The sequence below is a fragment of the Tursiops truncatus genome, chromosome 18 (assembly GCF_011762595.2).
Source record: "Tursiops truncatus isolate mTurTru1 chromosome 18, mTurTru1.mat.Y, whole genome shotgun sequence".
NCBI classification, from domain to species: domain Eukaryota; kingdom Metazoa; phylum Chordata; class Mammalia; order Artiodactyla; family Delphinidae; genus Tursiops; species Tursiops truncatus.
In genome coordinates, this window is record NC_047051.1 from 63,956,366 (window position 1) to 63,979,097 (window position 22,732).

At 42.7% G+C, this 22,732-nt stretch overlaps 1 protein-coding gene across 2 annotated transcripts in view; it reads left to right on the plus strand.

Annotated features, from left to right (window-relative positions):
• Positions 1–22,075, plus strand: part of CLDN10 (claudin 10) — a 100,608-nt gene extending 78,533 nt beyond the window's left edge. For both annotated transcript variants that reach the window (XM_033843598.2, XM_019920899.3), the window contains exons 2-5: positions 6,180–6,341; positions 6,430–6,511; positions 20,208–20,315; positions 21,544–22,075. In XM_033843598.2, the coding sequence (XP_033699489.1) occupies positions 6,180–6,341; positions 6,430–6,511; positions 20,208–20,315; positions 21,544–21,664 (473 nt within the window). In that variant the 3' untranslated portion in view covers positions 21,665–22,075. The remainder of the gene's footprint in view (positions 1–6,179; positions 6,342–6,429; positions 6,512–20,207; positions 20,316–21,543) is intronic.
• Positions 22,076–22,732: the final 657 nt, after the last annotated feature.

The following is a 22,732-nucleotide window of genomic DNA, read 5'->3' on the forward strand; positions in this document are numbered from 1 at the left end:
ACGACCCCCGGCGGGACCCCCGGGCCGGACTCCTCCAAAACCCGGCCCCGCTGTCCCCCTCAGTGCCTGAAGGAGCCGGGGAGAGTCCCCGGTGCCCGTGGCCCGCCTTCCCCGGACGTCTGTCCCGCGGGGGGCGCCTGACCGAGCCCGGAACCCCAGGGCGGGAGAGAGGGGCACGCAGACAGGCCTGGGTGGGGTAGGTGACTCTCAGGCGACGGGGATGGAGGGAAGCAACTATGTTGTCTCGAGAGTTGAGGACAGAGCAGTGGCACCCCCCTCTCTTGGGGACTGTTAGGACACGGAGTCACGAGAGGGGGCTTGTCTTCTCCAGCCAGCACTACCCAGAAGGGCTGGATTCTGATTAAAATGGACTTGTCAGAGCGAAATCTGCTTGCTCTGAACTCCCTTTAGCCATTTCGTTAGTTCTTTTAAAAGTGTGTGTGTGGGGAAAGGAAACGTTGCAGGAGCACCCGCTCCAAACCCCCCCGGCCCGCATCTACAAATGAGTCTGCTGGGCTTTAACTCTGCCTCTAAACGTTAGGAACGTAAGTAGCCCTAGCTTGTGCCGCAGAAAGTAGAGAACTCTGGCCAGCAGGAATCTTGTGCGGGAGACTGACAAGTTCTGTGTCGCGCCTCCCAAGCCCATTCTCAGCGTCTCCCTCAGCGTTGTTCTTTAGTAAATTGTTTTCTACGTAGTTCTTGTTAGCAGCGCTCTATACTGTATTGTATTAGAACAACAGGTGTTCACAAAGAAAACTGGCTCTTTTTAGTCTCAACAGGTGTTCACGAAGAAAACTGGCTCTTTTTAGTTTCAGACGGGCTCTTTTTAGTTGACAGTGATGTCAACCCGGTCACGCTGATTGCTCAAGTCCTAGGCTCCTTTCTTCCAGGATTTTACAGCACGTGACTAGGTGGATCCCGACAGAAACTTGAGAGTCATTTACGTTAGTTCTCGATTTGAGGTGTTTTCTTTTTCTTTTATTACTGCTCTGCAAGGTTGTATTTGCATAACTGAGTAAATAAAGGACAAGATTTAATCCCCCTAAGATGGTGCTTGCCACGAAAAGCAAACTGCTGCTCGATGGAGGTATTTGGTGGAAACTCCGTATAAGGGAATACGTGTCTGGTTTTAGATGAGTGACACCTGGGTCTGTGTCCTGGTGTGTGTACGATAAGTAGCTGGTACGCTCTTGATTCCCTAGAATTATGGTTGAATTTCCTGTGCGCTGCAGAGCACACATCCAGGTAGATGTTTGAACAGGCAGGCTCTTGTTTCTGTGATTTACATTCAGGAATATGGGATTGACAGTTACTGTCCTAAACACATTCTTCTGTTGTAACTGTACTGTCACCGAGATAGCCTGCCAGATAGGTACGCTTCCTTCTACAGGACAGCTGGGGGACAAGGGAGGGGATGGAGAGATGAATACTCCATGAAGGTTATTGGGTGCAGAATAGTGTGCACCTTATGTGTCTGAGCTGAGAATGGACGTCATGGTCTCAATATTTGGGGACAGGTGGGGTAATGAGGAGGAAGGAGAGCGTAGCCTTCAACCATCCAGCCCTAGAGAGGAGGCGTGACATTTGTATACAACCCAGCTTGCAAAATGGCCTTCCGCGTGTGCTCGTGTGTCTAGAAAATGACTTTAAGAGACGTAAATGACTTCACCTCTTGTTCTGCATTGTTTTAAAATTAATAACATAGCTTTACGAGTCAGTACATATAGAAGTAACTGTTTTTTAACAACTGCATGGTATTCATTACTCTGGACAAACTGGTTTATTTAACGACTTACCCATTGTTGGACATTGCACCCTTCCTAGATTTTCACTGTTCTTAGCACTTTACTGAAAACCTTTCTATTTGCCTCTTTGTGCGTATGTGTGTATCTGTAGTGTAGATACTGAGGAGTAGTATTGTCAGAGCAGTAGAATATTCATTTTATTATTCAGTTTAAATCGTCCAATTACATTCCACCAACAGTGTATGAGAATACCTGTTTCTCCACATTCTCACCACCAAGTTTTTCATCCAGTTTAATGGGTGACATCCTATCATGTTATTATTTTATTCCCTGATCACTGTGATTTTGACCACCTTAGCATGTATTTATTGACCCTTTTTGTGTGTGTGTGACTTGCCTGTCCATATCTTATGCCCATGGTTCTTTTGCTTCCTCTTGGTTTAAATGATTTGTTTTTTTAAATTCTGGAAATCAGTCCTTGATTTATTATATATGTTGCAGTCTCGGCCCATGGCTTGTCTTTTAAACGTGTGATGTCTTTTCTCATACAGAACATTGAAATGTGTATTATAATCGCATTTATCAGTCTCTTCCTGCTGGCTTGGCCTTTTGTGGCTTAAGAAAGCATTGCCTATCACAAAGTTATAAACTTACTTTTCATCATCTCTCAGAATAATATTTGGGGGGAGTTCAACCACACAGCTACATTTTCACGTGGAGGTAAGTCAGTTCCCCCAAAGAGGAGGCCCCTCTGCTTGTTCGCGCTCTGCCGTGTATTTTCTGGGCAGCCACATCTGCTGGTTGCTGGGCCTAAGGCAGGCCCTGCCTACAGCACGCTGCATGTGGATTTCCCGGTTATTGCACTAGAAGTGGAGGGAGAAAGCCACGTTGCCAGGGGCTGTGGTGACCACAGGCTTGAGTAGGCCAGTCCTCTCCTTAAACCAAGCAGAAAAATCCAAGAAGGGAGAGAGAAGGCTCACAGCTCTCCCGTCTAGTCTTAAGTGGAAGAACATGCCTCTTGGACACAGATGATGGAGTCATTATTCTGAAAATCCTATGTGAGGTCAAAGCTCTGATTGCTCATCCTCCGGGGGTATCATTGTTACCCCAGTTCTCCCTACAAGGAAAAAGCTAAATGTGCAGTTTAATGTTAGGCCATGTTAAGATTCCAACTAATTTCTGCTTAGAATCAATCTTAGTGTTATGGAAGGGAAGCTTTGATGTGTTTCTTACCATTCACTGGACGCTTGGTTCATATTCCTCCTGTGAAGGAAGTGCTGTTATCCTTGGGTTTTACAGATGAGAAAACAGGCTTGGAGAGATTAGGTAATACAGTCGAGGATACACAGCAGGTAAATAGAAGAACCAGAGGTGAAATTCAGAGTTCGTGTCTGCCCCTCATACCACCCTTCTCTCCCAGGATTTGCAAAAAGTACGCAAAGGTACTAGCATGAGAAAGCACGTCCTTTTTTTCTTCCTTCAATCAGAAGCTACCAGGCGTACTGCTAGGGAATTGTCTCCACCAAGTGGATATTTTCATTTTTGCTAGTTGGAAATGGAAAATAAGGTACATTTGGAAAACCATTTTAACTTTTAAGGGACACCTTGAAGTTTTCCTCCAACAGAATTCATTAATTTAAAGTCACAGTAATTTACTAATTGAAAAACTCACCGTTGAATGAGCTGGTGATTTCTGTTTATTGCTAACCCATATTCCTTTCAAAGCACCCCTTGAACTGCAGCTGAACATTTTGAGCCAGGTTTTTTTTTTTTTTTTTAGTATATGCCATCTATTTTTGTTAGTGGGAATGTTTGCCATTTCTTCCAAAGGAGTTAACTATAAATTATACTTCAGAGAACTTCTGAGCAAATATGTTCATGCCCCAGCACTTTAATGTGGTAATTAGCTATTAACGGTGTCAGTAAATTAGACCTGCCAAAAATAATGGCCTTCTTGACTAGGTTTTTACCACCACTTCACTTGAGGGTGTTACTTACAAGGTTTGACCTCCGGAACTGTTAAAAAAGCAAGGTTGTAGAGGTCTGCCTTGCAAAAGATAAACTCTGAGAGAGTTTGTGGGAAGTCACCCAAGGCTTGAGTCTGTGGGTGTTTTAAGGACTGGTAGCCCCTAATTTACAGACCTCAGGCTTACCAACAACTCGATTCCATCTATGGCTGACAGTGGAGTTTATCCCCAGGAACTCCAAACCCTTCTTTTATGCATGCGATGAGTTAGCAATTTATCGCTACTGTTCCCACATCAGAGAGAGTTACCTTCCCCACCAAATCAGGGTTCTGGTTGGTTCTGAGGAAAGACCTGACCTCATCAGAACCTGCTCTCTATCTCTCCTCTTGTGCTGAGAGGGCAGAGTTGATCCTGCTGTAGGTACCAGGGCTGAGACCGGAGAACTGAGTGAGACACTCGGGGGAAAAAATGGTATGAGTAGTGGTTAAAGTTTAAAGCCTACTGTTATTTTTCCAGTCACATTAAGGGTTGAATTCATCAGCCTGGGATTCTGACCACTGTGTACCATTTGGGAAAATGTGTTTTATGTTCTTAGTGATCAGACCATAGACTTAACCTTTTGCAAGGCTCGTGTGTTTTCTGTACATAAAACCTGTAAGATTCCTAAAATAATGCAAATTATGGTGCATGATAAGGTTTTCTAGAATAGTTTTTTAAATATAGGATAGAAGTTATATCACACACACACTTTGTTGTCTGTTTAGGATTGCAGTAAGAGTTAGCTAAAACACCTCAAAACCACAGGTTAAAACAAATCTCAAAAAATAATGAAACCACACTGTCCCAGTAGCTCTGGTGGTAAATGATGAGTCAGTTGTGGTTGTCCTGGAGGACTGTCTTTAATCTTGCAAGGAACTAACAGGCTTCCTCCCCTTATGCTTCTATTGCTCCCTGGGTTCTGGTTGGGGGACTTGAGGGTTGAAGTTTAAAATAGAGCTGGGTCACTGTTCAGCAGCAGAGACACAGATAGCCCTGCAGCACTACTATAGCTACCAAAATGAGCCTCCATTATCCTGTTTTGCTAAAAATAAGTTTCTTTTGCTGTTTTTGACAGCCTTACCATCAGGGAAATTATTTTCTGTCTGGAAGTAGTTCACCCTATAAAATAGAAGATCACTGTCATTGCATTCTGCATTTGTAGGGACCTAAATCTGTTCAGTTAATTAGAGCATCTTCTGGGTACTCTTCACAACGGATCCTGGGGGTAGGACTGAAACTTAAAATTTTATTCTTTCCCTGAGAAACATAGACTGGAGGCCACCTTCCCCCATTATTCCCTGAATATATGATCATCGTCACCTTAGAATTATTATTTATCATTGACTTTGCCTGAACACGATTATAAATGACTTGGTGTATCTTGGCACTTATGAGTTTTTTCATATTAAAAAGTTTAATGCCAAATGTAAACCTGAGAGATATGTACGTTCATTGACTTAACAAATGAACACACCAGTATGTGCCGTCATTATTTCAGATTGAAATACGGCACTGTTTCAGTCTGAAATGAAAATGACGGCATGTGGTAAAAATGTATTAGTTTAAATCCTGTTAACTTAAAACTTGTTAGTGTCTGGACAAAAGCCAGGCTGAAGTTTACCATCACCCTGGCTGTGCAAATAAAAATACGTGACTAAGAAAATGAATGGTGTAGGAGGAATGATCAAACAAACCAACAGAACAAGCTTTCAGGATACTTTGAAAGCATCCATTTATATGCAAACAGTTAATTTCATAATTATAAAATATTCTTCTAGGAACCAACCAGTGCTTATTTAAACCCAATGTTATTATGTGTGCCCTGAAAATTTTCAAAAGGTCATGAAAATACATCTTGATTTAGACTTCTCATGGTTCATGATGACATTCCAGTCAGTCTCATTTATAATCTTTCACTAATATTAGAAGATGTGACTCTGTGGGAGCTCTGCTCGATTATAAAGATTACAACGTCAAAACCATTAAAACATCTGTTTTAAAGGTCTGACGTGCAGAGGAGTAACAGGGTTGAGATAGTGGCAGATGAGGTTTCTCAGGGTGAAAGGCAGTATTGCATGGGTTTTGTAGTCAGAGCTGGATGGAATCCATTTCAGCCCCTTACTAACTCGTCTCTGGCACATTATGTAACTGTTGTGCGCCTCAGTTTCTTCATCTGTGAATATGGGAATAATAACACTCAGAGATATATCCTGAGGATCATGCATGTGCCAAACTGAAAAGTGTGTGACGTAGAACAGGCACTCCATACAGATTCACTGGCTTTTCTTTCTTGCTTAACGTATGTTTTAACCATTATGGTTATTTTTTTGGAAAGCAGAACACTCATTCACGAGGACAGTGTAAAATGAGTTTCTTCCTGGGCAACCACGTGTTTTATGTTAATGTAAATGACCTACTCTAATTGCAGGTTATATCCAGGCATGTAGAGGACTTATGATTGCCGCCGTCAGCCTGGGCTTTTTTGGTTCCATATTTGCCCTGTTTGGAATGAAATGTACCAAAGTCGGAGGCTCAGATAAAGCCAAAGCTAAAATTGCTTGTTTGGCCGGGATTGTATTCATACTGTCAGGTAAATAGTAACTTTCTTCCAAACAAGGTGCTTCAGGATGTTATTGAAACACCAGTAATCACAGCCCTTTCCTTCTGATGCTCTTCAGGGCTGTGCTCCATGACCGGGTGTTCCCTGTATGCAAACAAAATCACAACAGAGTTCTTTGATCCCCTCTTCGTGGAGCAAAAGTAAGTACTCTTCTTAAGTCTGTATGCTTGTGGCCCACAGGAAATGGCTATAAAATCATCTTCTAAATTAAGCTACATAAATTTCCTCCATGGCTCATGAAAGTGAGACATACTGATAAATGATGTTTGATGACATCATGCAGGAGCAAACGTTTTATACGCTACATTGGCAGAAGATGCATCGAACCACTGCATTAGGGTTACGTAGTGTCTTGTCTCTAAATAGCTCAAGGCATAGGACTTAGAATGCTAAATGTCATCTACTGTACGAGGTCACGTAGAGGAAAAGTGCAAGGGAGGTGGAAGGTGGGGAGGAAAGAAGGATAAAGCATGACGGCAGAAAACTAAGAGCTCGCCTCGATTGTTGTCCATCCAAGATGATATTTGCCAGATGTTCTGGGCCAGCTTCAATCTCAGGCATTGAGATGAAAACAGAGACTGTGATCCTGAAGATGAGAAACGTTTAAGTGATATTGAATGAAATACTATTTTTCGTTTTTAGTTAGCCTTTTACATTTGTTCTGTTGACCACGGCCTTAACACGTGCCACCTAATAAACCTTTATAAAGGAATCGCACATGACTCAGGGTCTTTAAAAAATGGTGTAAGAGTGGCACAGACACCCAGATGCGACCGGTCTCAGCTGCGGATGAATGGTTTGGCACTTACAGACCAGTTTGTTTGTTGGTTTTTAATTACGGGCTGTTGCTTTTTATAGTTTCTCTAGGCTTATTTCTTTGCATTGGGAAAACCCAAGGAATACCAAATTAGAAATAATAATAGATCAAATGTTATGGAATTTTAAAAGAGTAATTACTAAAATGGCTGATCAGGGTCCATTACTTTTTTCTGGTGGATTTAGGAATCTTTAGGAAATGATTTTTCTAGTACTGTCTTTAGTTTATGCATAAATAGTAAATGTATGTCTAATGAAAATAATAGCTAACACATGTTGAGCCCCTACCATGTACCAAGCAGAGCATTGCAAATATTATTTTATTATTTTGGTCTTACAACATCCTTATGAAGTAGGTTCTCTCTGTACCCCCTTTTTTAAAATTGGGGAAAGAATTCAAGGAATATGTGCAGGGGAACTTGGACTAAGCTAATAGGCTGATTGAACTATGATTCAAACCAGGCAACCAAACTCCAGCACACTTAACTCTAAAATGCATGATATATAATATTCTACTATTTTGTAATTTTTGTGACAGTATGCCACATATATTTTTCATCAAAGAAGTTTCTTTTGTGCAGTAGTGTTTATTGTGAAATTTTATTAAATGGAAAACAAAAATGACTGCTTCAGACCCCAGTATGATGTTCACTCCCCTACCTATGTTAGAAAATGTGTTCTGATTTGTAAACTTTCTCCTGATTTTTGATAATGAGATTTGCACCGATGTGCATGGCACCAAACATTGCGGTGAAAACTAAGACGGTTCTCCTGAAGATTAGAACCATTTTAATGATATTTAAATGAAATATCAGTTTTCATTTAAATATTATACTTAAATGATATTTTTATTTCAGGGTTTGATATCATAAATATACCACAAAATCATATTTCTCACAGTTTATTTTATTAAAGACATTGCTGACTTTTCTGGATTACCTTTCGTACATCACTGTTCTGTCTTCCTGACAATCATTAATGATGTCTTTGTCAGACTCTTAAAAATCATTTTCATCTTTTCTCACAAGGCCGAGGCTAATATCTGTATCTGTATGCACAGTAACTTAAACCTTTCCTTTGTGTTCTGTGCTTGCTATATGCTCAGTCACCTCACTCAGTTTAGTACCACTGGAATTTCTTATTCTTTCAGATTTTCGTTAAACTCAGTTCGGTAATTATGGACTGTGAGAGGTTTTCCTCTTTTCTACATTCTTGGTGCTACTTTGAACTATTCCATTCCCACTGTGAGCTTCCCAGCATCCCTCTTTCTGTCTATGCCTACTCTCTCTCTCTCTGTTTTCTCATCTGGAAAATCAGGATAATCATAGAGTTGCTGTGAGAGTTAAGAGAGTGTGTATATGTACCCTTAGAACTGATTAGAAAAGAGCAAAAGCCTTGTATTAATAGCTGTATTGTGTCAGCTATTATTAAGGTTGCTTTTTAATTGTGTGTAGTAGTTAAGATGTACCTTGTCTTTATGGATGTCTTTATTAGCTCTTTTCTGCAATGACTTAAAAATATAACACCTACAATTTGCCAATTTACCTTAGGTCATTAAAAACACAAGAGTGAGGGATTATGAAAAACACCATGGCTTACAAATTGGTAATATGTGCAAATAACAGGTCCTTCACACCAAAAAATACAGACTTTATTAAAAAAAAAAAAAAGAAAACCTGCATATTGAGAACATGTTTAGCTCCTTGAGATCAGAGCTCACTCACATTTCTATCCCAGCAATGCCTGGCACAAAGAAAGGCCATGACTTATGTACAAGGAATTATCAACACCTGTTGAGAATTGTTAAATATGATCAGATGCTAATTACCCACAATGGTAGTAAAGAGGCATGAAGATGACATGTGACACCTACAGGAATTCACAAACTTTATTTAAATAAAACTTCTATAAAAACCAACCAGTTGACTAACTTGCTGTCATCTGTTTTCCTTTTATCAGCACCTCTAGTGGAGGAGAAGGAGATGGAAATTAGGAAGATTAATAAGCTGCAAATTGGGTATCAACACAAAGTAGACTGATTCCATAGGTTTTTGGTTTTTTTAAAATATTTATTTATTTATTTGGTTGCACCGGGTCTTAGTTATGGCAGGCAGGCTCCTTAGTTGTGGCTCCAGGGCTCCTTAGCTGTGGCATGCGAACTCTTAGTTGCAGCATGTGGAATCTAGTTCCCTGACCAGGGATCGAACCCGTGTTCCCTACATTGGCAGCACGGAGTTTTACCCACTGCACCACCAGGGAAGTCCCTCCTTAGGTATTACAAAATATCATAATTTTTAAAGTGAGATTTTGATTTTGGCATATGCTAGGGGATAGGGCTTCCTAGCTGGCATTTGCTAGAACTTAGTAAGTGGTACCTCTGATGTAGTTTGTGCGTGAACACACAGAGGAATATGTTGGAGAATCACTGCCAAAGGCAGGGCCAGCCCTGGAAGAGTTGGGATAAGGGCACCGCACTAGGGGGTTCTGACTATTTCTTTGGTGTCTTCATGGATCTGCATGAGGGTAAGTTCCTTGAGGTCAGAAAACATCTATTTCATCTCTTACTTGCCTAGCATGGTGCCCGGTATGTGAAATCCTGATCTGTAGAACTAGTCCTTTCAGGATTAGCAGAAAAGCCTTCTGTTATCTCAGCAGACTGAGGAAGCCTCAGAGAGGATGGAGCTAGGAGGCAGGCTTACCCTCCTCTTCGCACCCTTATCATGCATTCATCTTTCTCCAGCAGCGTGGCTCCCTCCGGTCCTCGATGGCCTGGCTGTGGCATACGCATGCGTGTGTTTGGCCCTTAGGAAGGGCGATGAGGCACACCTGCTTGCCACAGGGTCTAGTTTAAATTTCTGGTGAGCAGATACTTGTCCCAAAATGCACTGCAAAACAGTTCAGGCCTCAGAACCTAGTTTTGTAGCTGTTTTTCTTAAGCATTCTCTAACATGTAAATTGAATCTTCTTTGTGGATTTCAAGGACATCCCTATGTAAGACTCACCTCGGTTGCCTAAGTTACAAACACACAACTAAGCTCATCCACAGAGCTCCCACCACATTCCTACTATGTGCAGGGAACTCTGTAGGTGCTTTATTGACGAGGGAACAGAATGAGTGGCTTCTGGTGTATCGTTGGCATGAAGATTGTGGCAGAAGCGCTGCAAACAGTAGTAGGCTTTGTGTTCAGTGGCTAATTATTTCTGAAACCCTTCCTTTCCCACAGCTCATATGGGAAGATTTTTCTTCCTGCCTACAATCATTTGACAGAACTGCAATCTTTAAAGAGCTTCACCTGACTGTGGTTGTTTCTGCCATTTCTCCATTTTTTCCTTTTGTTTTACTTCCTTGCGTCCATTCAAGTTGTGATTATGTTTTATGGCTCCAGGATGGGCTCCTGCAAAGCCTTTAAAACTATTTCTCAACTCTTCCCTTTGGGCTGTTTCAACCAACTTCCTCCTTTTTATTAAAGCAAAACCTACTACATAAAAAAATCTATCCTCTTGCAAGCTTACGGTCACAAGCACTCCTTAGCGTGATTCACCATATCATTGTGTTGACATATAATTACATATTCCCCCCATGGCTTTGTTGTCCAAACCACTAACTTCTGAGTGTCTTGCTTTGTTTTTTCTTAAATAGACTGTTCTGAAGAGTTGATTGGCTTAAAGAGTTGTTCTGCATAAAGAAACTTCTTTTCAAGTCATGCAAAGTTGGGGCACTGAACCAATTTCCTTAATTGAGGAAACAGGACGTCGTGATCTTAGATTTATTCGCTTTTAGTCAATGAGATTGATCATGAACGTTTTGGCTCAGATATTCATATTTGGGTCTTATCATACTCCAGCCTTTGTATTTTGAGAGCTTTTAAAACCAACGAGTTATTTGTCTCTAGCACTCTGCATTCAGTTAGTTTCTACTTTAGAATCTAAGTTTTACTTTGGTAAAATCTTTTCATCATTGTGGTTACTTAGTAGTTAGAGAAGTAAACAGCTGTCTACTTCCCGATAGATTCCCTCATTCTTGTTATCTGTCAAGTTCAATGCACAAAAGACAATTCAAGAAGGACGTTTCTAGGTTACACACATTTTCCTGGGTGAAACTGAAAGGAATATCGATCTCACTAGGTGACCTTGCCTAGATATTTAACTTCTCTCTTCTGTCCTTATTATAATTTAATGAATTATAGATGTCTGTGTACTTAAGCTTATTGCAATCATGAGGTTATTTGAAGAATGAATTATTGTGGGTAAAAGGCTCATAGATTCTCAGATAAGGGATTCCATAGAAGTGCCAAGTGTTAGGAACAAAACAGAATTTGACTGTTAAATATTAAGAAGGTGTTACTCTGTGATTTCACTTTGTTCTGTGGTAGCACTGGCCACTTCAGATCATCAGAATTGCTCTGATGCTTTTGTTAACGCTGGCAGGACTTAAAAATATACTTGGAAATCAAGTGTTTGGCAACTGTGTTTTGTTTTCACTGACCAGTATATGAAGTCACGACTCCTTCCAGTTTGCCAGCCTTTCTGGTGACTCAGCTTTGAGCACCACCACCCCGTTCCCTCCCTTTGTTCACATCCCAGCTAACCACTGCATATCCTGCAGGACTTGCATTCTGCGTAACGTGCCCACCTCCGTGCTCCCTTTGCCCTTTGTGCTCCGGTTATAATCCTACTGGGCAGTGACACTTGCTTATCGGTCCATCTTCCAAACCAGGTCAGGAGCAGCTCGAAGTGAAGACCACGTCTTGCTGATTTGGGCATCTCTTGTAGCTAGTCCCTGCTCCGTGACATTTCCAGCAGGGATGGTCAGTCAGCAGTGGTGTACAACTGTCTGTCTGCACCTCTTCTAGAGTGGAAAGACTGTATGCTTGGGGAGATTTGGTTAAAGGAATGGGGAAGGAAGGCAGCCTACACACTGGTTAAAAATGAGGACCTTGGGGCTTCCCTGGTGGCGCAGTGGTTGAGAGTCCACCTGCCGATGCAGGGGACACGGGTTCGTGCCCCGGTCCGGGAGGATCCCACGTGCCGTGGAGCGGCTGGGCCCATGAGCCATGGCCGCTGAGCCTGCGCGTCCGGAGCCTGTGCTCTGCAGCGGGAGAGGCCACAACAGTGAGAGGCCCGCGTACCGCAAAAAAAAAAAAAAAAAAATGAGGACTGTGGATCAGGACTGCCTGGAAGGGAACCCCAGCTCCGCCATTTATTAGTAGTGTAACCTTGAAGAAATTACTTTCCTTTTTGTGTCCTGTGTCCTCAATAACTATGAGGTTATTGTGAGGATGAAAGGAGATGGTACATTTCAGCTATTTAGAATGTGCCTAGCATATAGTAAGCACTCAGTAAATGCTAGTAAATTAATTTTAATGGTACTTACCCTTAAGCAGAGGATATTAAGGTAGCAGGTCATCATCTTATATGCTGTATTAAGGGTGGCCACAGAGAAATGTATATTGAAATGTTGGAGGCCTAGTGGAAAGGATAATTGTTGTAAGACACTTGACTCTCAAGTGGAAGGCAGGTAAGGGACCTAGCATGAACCCATTTAAAAAAACAAGGCTTGTGTAATTCCTTCTCTTTATTTCTGATCATCTCCGTCACAGCTTTGAGTTAGAGATACGCAGCAATTTGAAACTGTCAAATGGATAGACACTCCCGAGACCCTTCTCATGAGAACTCATCCTATGTTCATCTTCCCAACTCCAGGTTCGATTCTAAACTGTTTTCAGGCAGTCTGCTGAGGATTCAGAAGATCATGTAGGGTAGGCTTTTTTTTTTTTTGCTGTATGCGGGCCTCTCACTGTTGTGGCCTCTCCCGTTGTGGAGCACAGGCTCCGGACGCACAGGCTCAGCGGCCATGGCCCACGGGCCCAGCCACTCCGCGGCATGTGGGATCTTCCCGGACCGGGGCACGAACCCGTGTACCCTGCATCGGCAGGCAGACTCTCAACCACTGCGCCACCAGGGAAGCCCTAGGGTATGCTTTTAATTGACCCACGCTTTTTTGCTGCAAATCCATCTGTATTTTCTTCCTTCAACACAAACCGTTGTGCAAACCCACCTTCACACCCACAGACTCTTGCTGGTCATGGCCCCAGGTGTCACAGGACAGCCCTGGTTGTTTTAGGAATTTCCCATCTTGGAGCACAGCCCCCCTCTGCAGTGTCAGTTTATTCAGACTTCAAAGTTTGCGTGAGAACATGTTACTGTGCCTACTTTGAGTGTTGTGACTCAGCACATCGTTTCCCACTTAAAATCAAGGCCCAGTAAACCCCCAGTTATCCACACGAATGGAGATCAATGGCATGGACGTTGCTCAGTAACAGATTGGTTTTTGAACTGAACTGTGTAATTTTGGGAACAGGAGGTGGTCCTTTTAAATTATAATTTACTTTGACTAATATTATATTAAGTTATACTGTGGATGGTTTATAAAATTTCCATGAGTAATCGGCAAGAATCAGAACTCCTGTAAGGACACTCACTGTGCACTTTACACACGGTTAGAGAGGGAAGGAGGCAGAGGGGTTAAGAGGCGGGGTTTCGAGTTCACTCTCTGCTCAGCTCCTGGCCCTGGCCCTGGCTCCTCTGTGATCTTAGGGAAGATGCAGTTGCTTCCTCTAGGTAATGGGGATAGCACCTGCTGCTTCTGAATGTTAGGGGGATTAAAGAAAGTAACATATAGACAGCACCCCCGACAGTGGCATATGGTAGGTGATTACCTGTTCTTAACATACAGTCTATAGAATTCTGAACTACCCTAATGATAACTCATAACACTCGGAAAGGTAATGCACGCATGTCTGTTGTAACCTATAAACCAGAGAAAAGAATGCGTGCCTGTTACGAACATTGAAAAGCAATTTAGAATTGACACACACACACAAATCAGTCTTTATTTTGCGCTTCCTAAATTTGAGAATTCTCTGTGAAGGTTCCATATGCAAGTAGGTGCTTATTATTTAAATGATCCCATTCTACTCTAGCCACCATTTGCGAGGCACCTGCCGCTAGTTCATAGTCCTGTAGGAAGCTTTGGGTAGGAAATCTTGTGGCATCTTCCAGACCGTTGAGCGAACTGTTAACTGATGTGAATTGCATAAGGAGAGGAGAGACTGCAGCAGCCTGGGGAGATACACGGGTCGGTGGGCACTGAACAGCCTGCTTCCGGTGCCTGGGACCCCAAAAGAATGTGGAGTATTTGGGGGAAATGTATGTTTGTAGATAATGCCTGTAGAACGCTTGTTTACGTAAAACCCATCCATGCAGTTATATAGACCTTGGATTATATAAGCCTATGAGTTGAGGAAAGTTTCTTTTTGCTGGTAATCTTTAAAAGATTGGTATACCAATGGAATTCAATTTTAAAATGTTAACATTGATAATATATGGGTGTGCTTCCTAAATTTTAAACTTTTTTTTTTTTTTTTTTAACATATTTAGTTGTTTTAAGGTAACTGGAATGTTCTGGCTGCTACCACCCTTGATTAAAATGAGGAGTAAGACAGTGTGTTTGAAAAAAGACTATCCTTGATGTCAAAAGACTTGGCACCTAACTCTGTGACCTTCAGCAAGCTGACTTTTCGCTGGGGATCTTAAAAGGATGAGGAGTTTTTCATCTGTGAAACAGTTTTTGTTTTGTGTTTGGAGGAGCTGCATTTTCTTTTTTCAAGTCCAACAAGCCCTGATTTTAATTATTACGCTCGCCTCTTTTTGTGCTGGGTGAAAAGACAGCCTGAGGGAATTCTGAAAAAATTCCATACCCTAGAGCCACTGAGAACGCAGTGAGCCAGAGAGAGCGAAAACACATCTTTCTGAAATGACAACTGAAAACGCATTGTACTGATGGTGTTTTTTCACATTGATCCCATCTTTTACTTAGCTAAGGTGTACACAAAAGGGAGAAAGAGTGTTGGTTAAGAGCTCAGGGCCTGGGATCATAGTTATGGGTTTTAAATCCTGGTTCTACTATTTGCTTAGCTGAGGTATGGGGAGGAAAGTAATTTGATCTCCCTCAGCTTCCAGTTTTTTCATTTGTAGAATGACCGTAGGAAGACCTCTCTCTCAGGATTGTAATGAAGATCAAATATGATAATGCATGCCAAAACAACTTAGCACACAAAACAAAATCCTAGTACAGTGAGCTGATAGAAATAGTAGCTATTGTTGTGGTGGACTGTTACTTGAATCACATCTATACAGATTTGGGAGAACAGGTAATGTTCACTTTACAAAAACATGCTCTTCTGCTTCTCTTGTTAAGTTTCATCACAGCTTACTATAATTATTTGCTTAATGTCTGACCATCCCCACTAGACTGTAAGATCCTTGAGACCATAGCTGTGTTCTCTCATCCGTCCTGAAACACATGGTTTGCACAATGCCTGGCCTGTCATTTCTGTGCTGGTGACCAGGGTAGGCTACACCAGCTCCCCGTGGATGGCAAATCAAGTCACAACAGGGGATTGGGTGCAAGAAAGACAGAGGGAGTAGCTGAAAATAAGAGGTGTCCCTCAATCCGTTCACTCAGGATTACTGTGCAGGTTACAAGGCTGAAATAGGAGGCGAAGTATGAAATGCATCAGAATTTAGGCCAGGTGTGGTTCTAGCTCAGGCTCTCTCAACAGGAAATGAAGATGTGACCAGTAGCTGGGAGCCCCAGGTACAGCCAGGTGAATAAGAATTAACTTCATCTAGTAATTCAGGGTACATTTTAATGCCTTAGAACTTTATGGTTCTTTTTTGGGAAAATAATAAGTGATCAATCTGTGTTTTACTTTCTCTGTATAGAAGAGAAAGTTTTCCCTATTGTTTACTAGATTCACATTCAATTATATACATGAATTAAGGTAATAAGGCAGCTTTGATGAGTCCTATCCATTGAGCAGAATGTCTGAGAGATATTCCAAAAGCAGTGTTCTGATCTGTAAAACAAAGTTATGTCCCTAGCCTGACAGTCCTGGATCTGTCTGGTGCTAAGCAAATTGATAGCCTTTCAGAATAATGAAGAAACTTTGGTGATTTTAACAGCTCAATAAAGAGGCCGCTCTCCTAGTGGGAAAGCTGGTCTAGGGCCAGGAGGATATTGTTAACAAAAGACAGACCTGCAACAGATCATCTGAAATTTGGCTAATCATCTGACGTGTTGAAGTCTGCTTCTTCCTGTTACCAAAAGTGAAGAAAGATTTCCAGGCAGAGACGAGAGTTTCCTGATAAATGTTAAAGGAGACGTTGCCCAGAACAAACGAGTGGATGTTACCTTCAATCCTGTCTTTCAATAATACAAGGCCATTTTTGCCAGATCACGTACACTGATGGGTGTGAATTCAAGTCACTGTTGAATAAGTCTGCTATACGTGTCTTTCAACAGAATGAAGAAGCAAAAGTCTCTGTAAGAGAAAGAACCAAGTCACAAAAGCCCTCACATCCAAATTGTTAAAAATTATTGGTATAGACGTGGAATCTCTTAAAGACTTCAGCTCTGAAATGGTTCTGTTTATTAGATGTTTGTCTCTGACAGAATTCATAAGAAGTTCAAAAGGAAATGATATTCTCCTTGGAATAGAGTCTATGTTTAGTGACCTCAAGAAAATCTAAAAATATATTTAAAAACAGGAATAAGTGAACCAGTTTTTGATACAAGCCAAACTCATGATTCTTAAGTCCCCTCAGAAAGTTTCAAGATGCTTAAATGAATATAAAGACAGAGTTTCCAACATTTGAACTGCTTGGGTAATTTATTCTCTGATTTCTACACATTTGTATGTTCTTTTTATTTTTTTTATTTTTTAATTTTATTTATTTTTTTTGCGGTGCGCGGGCCTCTCACTGCTGCGGCCTCTCCCGCTGCGGGCGGAGCACAGGCTCCGGACGCGCAGGCTCAGCGGCCATGGCTCACGGGCCCAGCCGCTCCGTGGCATGTGGGATCCTCCTGGACCGGGGCTCGAACCCGCGTCCCCTGCATCGGCAGGTGGACTTCCAACCGCTGCGCCACCAGGGAAGCCCCTGCTCTTTTTATTTTATTTTTATTTTTTTAGTATTTATTTATTATTTGGCTGCTCCGGGTCGTAGTTGTGGCCCGCTGGATCTTTGTTGCCGTGTGCAGGACCTTTGCTGTGGCATGCGGGATCTAGTTCCCTAACCAGGGATCAAACCCGGGCCCCCTGCATTGGGAGCCTGGATTCTCAACCACTGGACCACCAGGGAAGTCCCTGCTCTTTTTAAATGAATTGATAGTGCCGAGCTGTGGTTTGATTTCTACCACCCTAACCCGTAATGGACTATTATTAATAATTAGAGACTGACTTTTAACCATGATGCCTGGCACTGGCATCCTATTTTAGAAAGCTAAATATTTTGGAAAAAGTCTCAGACTGTTTCTTCCAGGAGTATTTATACTGAGAGTTAAATACTAATGCATAGTTTCAGGAGAGAAAACAGCCTAAGCTCTAGGGGGAAAAATAAAGAAAAATAGAAAGTATCATTAAATTGTAATCCTATATTCATGTCCTCCAAGTAGAAATTTTCACTACGCTCATCCTTTAGTTGTCTCTGCAGTAAAAGGATGACAGCAGACGGACTTGATGCCAGCTTGCTGAGGGAATTGCAGATGTTTAAAGAGGTCCGGTGACAGGCACCTACACCTTGGCAGCCCCTCTGCTCGTTTTATTTGTGTAATCTCATCCAAACATCACACAAGAAGGGCTGGTTGTGGACATCCAGGATATCCTTTTTAGATGTGTAACATGATATTTAATGAAGGTATCTTTTATAAAACTACCAGTTTAACACTTGATCTGGCCAGCTCTTTTGCTTTCACCTGTGCCCTTCACTCTTCAGTCCTCTTTTGAGCTGGTTTTTGTGCAGACCGAAGGGGTTTTTCCCCACTTACGTCAACCTTCTGTTTCTGCTACTGTGTCTGATTGGAACAGTTCAAGAAGTTTCTCGGTTGCCAGAGCTTAATCAGTTCTCCAGGGCAGGGTGAGGTGCTTACAGCTGTTCCTTCCTTTAGCTCTCAATTTGATTTCCCAGGGAAGGCACCACAAGAGTGAGAAAAGAAGGGACCACAAGGCAGCGTGTACTGTGTACGTCACCCATTCCCAGTTGCAAACGGAGGCTGTGAAGTACCTCAGAAGCCGGATCTGGAAATGGGCACGTGGACCACACGGCCCTCATCTTGTGTAAATGTTGCTTCCTGCTCCTGCTGGCTGGGGGACAGGGCCACACTGTCACACCACCACTGCTGCCTGCGCCTGCCCAGATGGGAGTTCAGACGTAGCACCACAGCATGTAGAAAAGGATGAGGCAAAGCTCAGGACGGGCACAGGTCACTCACGCCAGCTGCTGGCCACCTAAGCCTGGCCCTGGCCCTGCACTTGGTTCAGGGGGACAAGCTGACCTTGGCCCTGACTTTCCCCTCTTACTCTCACCTCTTCCTTTCCGTTCTCAGCCCCTCTGTGGATTCTGTATGATCCAAACAGACCCTTCCCACTCTGACTTCATTTGACACTGAAAAGCACCATTAGGTAGGGAATGTCGTCCATCAGTTTTTGCCTTGTGATGGCGGTCTGTGGGCTCAAAGAGTTTGAGAATCACTTCTTTATTTAAAAAAAAGAAAAAAAGTAAAAAAGCCCGAGATTTGGTATACTTTCCTCATTCCTTATTTGTTTCTCTGAAACATATATATATATATATATAAAATGTATATATACTCCTCCCCTAAAAGGATTTCCTCCAGCACTCAGCTGTGATTTCCTTTGTTGTTCTCAGTAGCGATATTTGTACATTTGTATGGTGACCTTTCCAAGTCAGGGGCTGTCTTGCTTATCTTCCCATCTGTTCTAGTCATGAGCAGAGTACATGGCCTGCCGTCTAGGAGATGCTTCACAGCCATCTGTCACTAACTTATAGTTATTTTTTATTCATCTCTCACCAGATTGTAGTGATAAGCAAGATGAGGCTGTACCTAGCACTGACCTTTCACTGACACTGTAGAAGAAGAAAAACTATTTTTTCCTCTACTCTCCTAGATTCTCTGCTGGGACGCTGTAAATTAGACTGAAAAAAAGGTAGATTAATAAGAGAAAACCAGAGTTCATTAACATGTGCGTCACACATACACATGGGAGTACCCAGCGATGCGTAACTCAAAGGGGTGGCTAGAACTTGAGCTTATGTAGCATCTTAACAAAAGAACAATACATTTGTAGAGAAGCGACAAGACAGAGGAAAAGGACTTTGAGCTTCTAGAGGCACGAATGATGGGAAGGCACGTGATGAGGGAACTAATAGAAGATGAGAGCGAGTGAAGTTTGTCACATAGATCGCTCTGGTGCCATTTGTGGGCTGAGCAACATGTACAGTGTCTCTGGGAATTAACTTCTGTCCTTCCTGGCAGAGAGGGGATAGGGAAGAGCTTTACAAATTTATGTCCTGCTTTTAGGCAAATGGGGGGAAGGCAGAGAGCTTTCCCCGTATCTGTTTCTTCTCAGTTGCTTTCAGCTCAAAATAATCCTTGTTGCCAAAGTGGCACATTTGGGGTGGCATGTTCGGCCACCCTTCAGTACCTTGCACATGACTGCACACAGCGGGTGCTTGATAAACACTGAGTTGTACTAAAATGAAAGCAAAGGCAGGCAACTTTCCCTTTTCTAACTGGAGTCTGCCTTAATGGTTTAGCCCGCGTGACAGAATAAAGAGATGGAAACCTCTGTGAGCTTCAGGCAGAGCCCCGAGGAAAGATGCTGATTGGCCAGGAGGCCCCAGCTTGAGTTGACTGCTCCTGCTTTGCCCACAGCGATGCTTTCATCTTCCTTTCGGGATGTTGGGAAGATATAGTCAAGTGATGGCTATAAAAACGCTTTGCGAAAAGTTTAAAGCATTATACAGATGTCATTACTTCCTGTACAAGCTCCAATAGCAAAAATGTATTATGAGCATTTAATAAGTGTTGGCTAGTAGTGTTAAACGCTGTTTACTCCCCAAATAAGTAAGCTTTTATACTTGTGTGATACTTCTTCACAGGTATGAATTAGGAGCTGCTCTGTTTATTGGATGGGCAGGAGCCTCACTCTGCATAATTGGTGGTGTCATATTTTGCTTTTCAATATCTGACAACAACAAAGCACCCAGGTATGAAAAAGAGACAAAAATGACCTGTTAAAAAGTACAGTACTATTCTAAATTGTTACACGTGGGACAAATTATAGATAGTTCATATGATTCTTAGAAACTTCAAGAACCCAGAATTGGGGCTTCCCTGGTGGCGCAGTGGTTGAGAGTCCGCCTGCCGATGCAGGGGACACGGGTTCGTGCCCCAGTCTGGGAAGATCCCACGTGCCGCGGAGCGGCTGGGCCCATGAGCCATGGCCGCTGAGCCTGCGTGTCCAGAGCCTGTGCTCCGCAACGGGAAAGGCCACAACAGTGAGAGGCCCGCGTACCGCAAAACAACAACAACAACAACAAAAACAAAACCCCCCAGAATTGGGAAAGGTTAGGAATATATACTAAATATGACATTTAATATAGTAAATATTATATTGAATAGAATAAATATAATTATGGTTCATTAAAAAAAACCCAGAGCTTGACATTCTTACATTCCAAAGCTATTGATGTAAGTAGAAATCTGGGTCTAACTCTGGGGGTATATTCTTCACTTTGGCCTCATCAGAATTTTCACATAGGCAGAAATTGCTGATTAAGGTCACCACAGTCTCCTAGTTTCCAGGAAGATGAGTTTTAAATAAGTATTTTTCTTTTTTTATAAATTTATTTATTATTTGGCTGCGTTGGGTTTTCGTTGCTGTGCGTGGGCTTTCTCTAGTTGCGGCGAGCGGGGGCTACTCTTCGTTGCGGTGCGCAGGCTTCTCATTGCGGTGGCTTCTCTTGTTGCGGAGCACGGGCTCTAGGTGTGCGGGCTTCAGTAGTTGTGGCTCGTGGGCTCAGTAGTTGTGGCTCGCAGGCTCTAGAGCGCAGGCTCAGTAGCTGTGGCGCACAGGCTCAGTTGCTCCGCGGCATGTGGGATCTTCCCAGACCAGGGCTTCAACCCGCGTCCCCTGCATTGGCAGGCGGATTCTTAACCACTAGCGCCACCAGGGAAGTCCTTAAATAAGTTTTGAAGGAGAGTAACTGAACAAATTAAGAAGCCATGAGTTTCTTCTGCAGATTCTCTTGGTCACACCAGCTGTTCAGAAATGACATTGAAATATTTCTTGGGGAGAGAGAGAAGGGAAGAAAGCTAAAAGTCATCAGGGAGACAAACTTAGCTATGATGGAAGTAGGGGCAAAATGGTTTCTTCCCATTTTTGTTTGACCTACGTGTAAAAGACAATCTACCAAACTGTGTTTTGCCTTGCAGAATGGGATACACATACAATGGGGCCACATCTATCATGTCTTCTCGGACAAAGTATCACGGTGGAGAAGATTTTAAAACCACAAACCCTTCAAAACAGTTTGATAAAAACGCTTACGTCTAAAAAGAGCACTGCCCGCTAGCCGTGTCTTGAGCTTGTTTTAAACGTGAACTGTTCACAGAATGCTGCCATCAAGGCCCTCCTACAATTAACACTCAAACTATTTTTAAAATACAAATTTGAAGAACTTGTTGATTATCGGATGTAAATGTTCTTACATAGTTACATACTAATCATCTTCTGTTGTGGCTTTCTATAAAAAAATAAACAGGCTATTTACAGGATTTGTATATATTTTATACATCGTTAAAATATGTATATGTATTTAGCATCAAAGATTCCAGTATTCATAACGTAGCCTTCTTAATCATTCAGACCTTGCAGTCTTTGTCTCCATTTTTTATGTTTCTTTTTCTTCGTATATTAAACAGAAGGTGTATAAGGAGTCGTGTCTTGTAAACAGTATGGGGGCAATCTGAGACTATTCCTCAGATGTTTGGGTTGAACGAACATGTACTGGCGTCTGTCACCCCCGTACTTCTCCACGGCTGCTCCAGCACGGGCTAACAGGGCCAAACGCTATTGCCCATCGCCTGGCACGTCCGCTTTAAATAACTGCTCTGGCTTCTCCAGTACAGAGAGCAGATCCTGGGGTGGGGCATCGGCAAGAGCAGAGCTGGAGACGCCCATCATGGCCGACCTTGGGGCCAACAGAGGAAGGCCTGGAGCTGCATTGTACCTGCCCCGCTCGGAAATAACGGACCAAGTTCCAGTGTGTCGCTCAGGTCGTGTGCGTGGAACTAACCGGTAATGGAGAGACAGCATTTTTCAAGACGTGTTAAGTTGCTCCAGTGATCTCTGACCAGACGCCGTTTTATTTCTAGGGCCAGCCCCTTTACCTCATGCCTGTAAGGGCGATAGTTATCTCAGTCTGCGTGTGCCCTCACTCACTCCATCCTCATAACTGCCCCCTGAGGTAAGTGCTGTAGCAACCTGAGCTGGCAGGGGATGAAATGAAAGCAGAGAGTTGAAGTGACTTGCTGCGGCGAGTGACAAAACCACGACTTTGAACTGAGGCAGTCTGTGTAAATCTATGAGTCAGACCCTTTCCAATACTAATCACAGCATGGG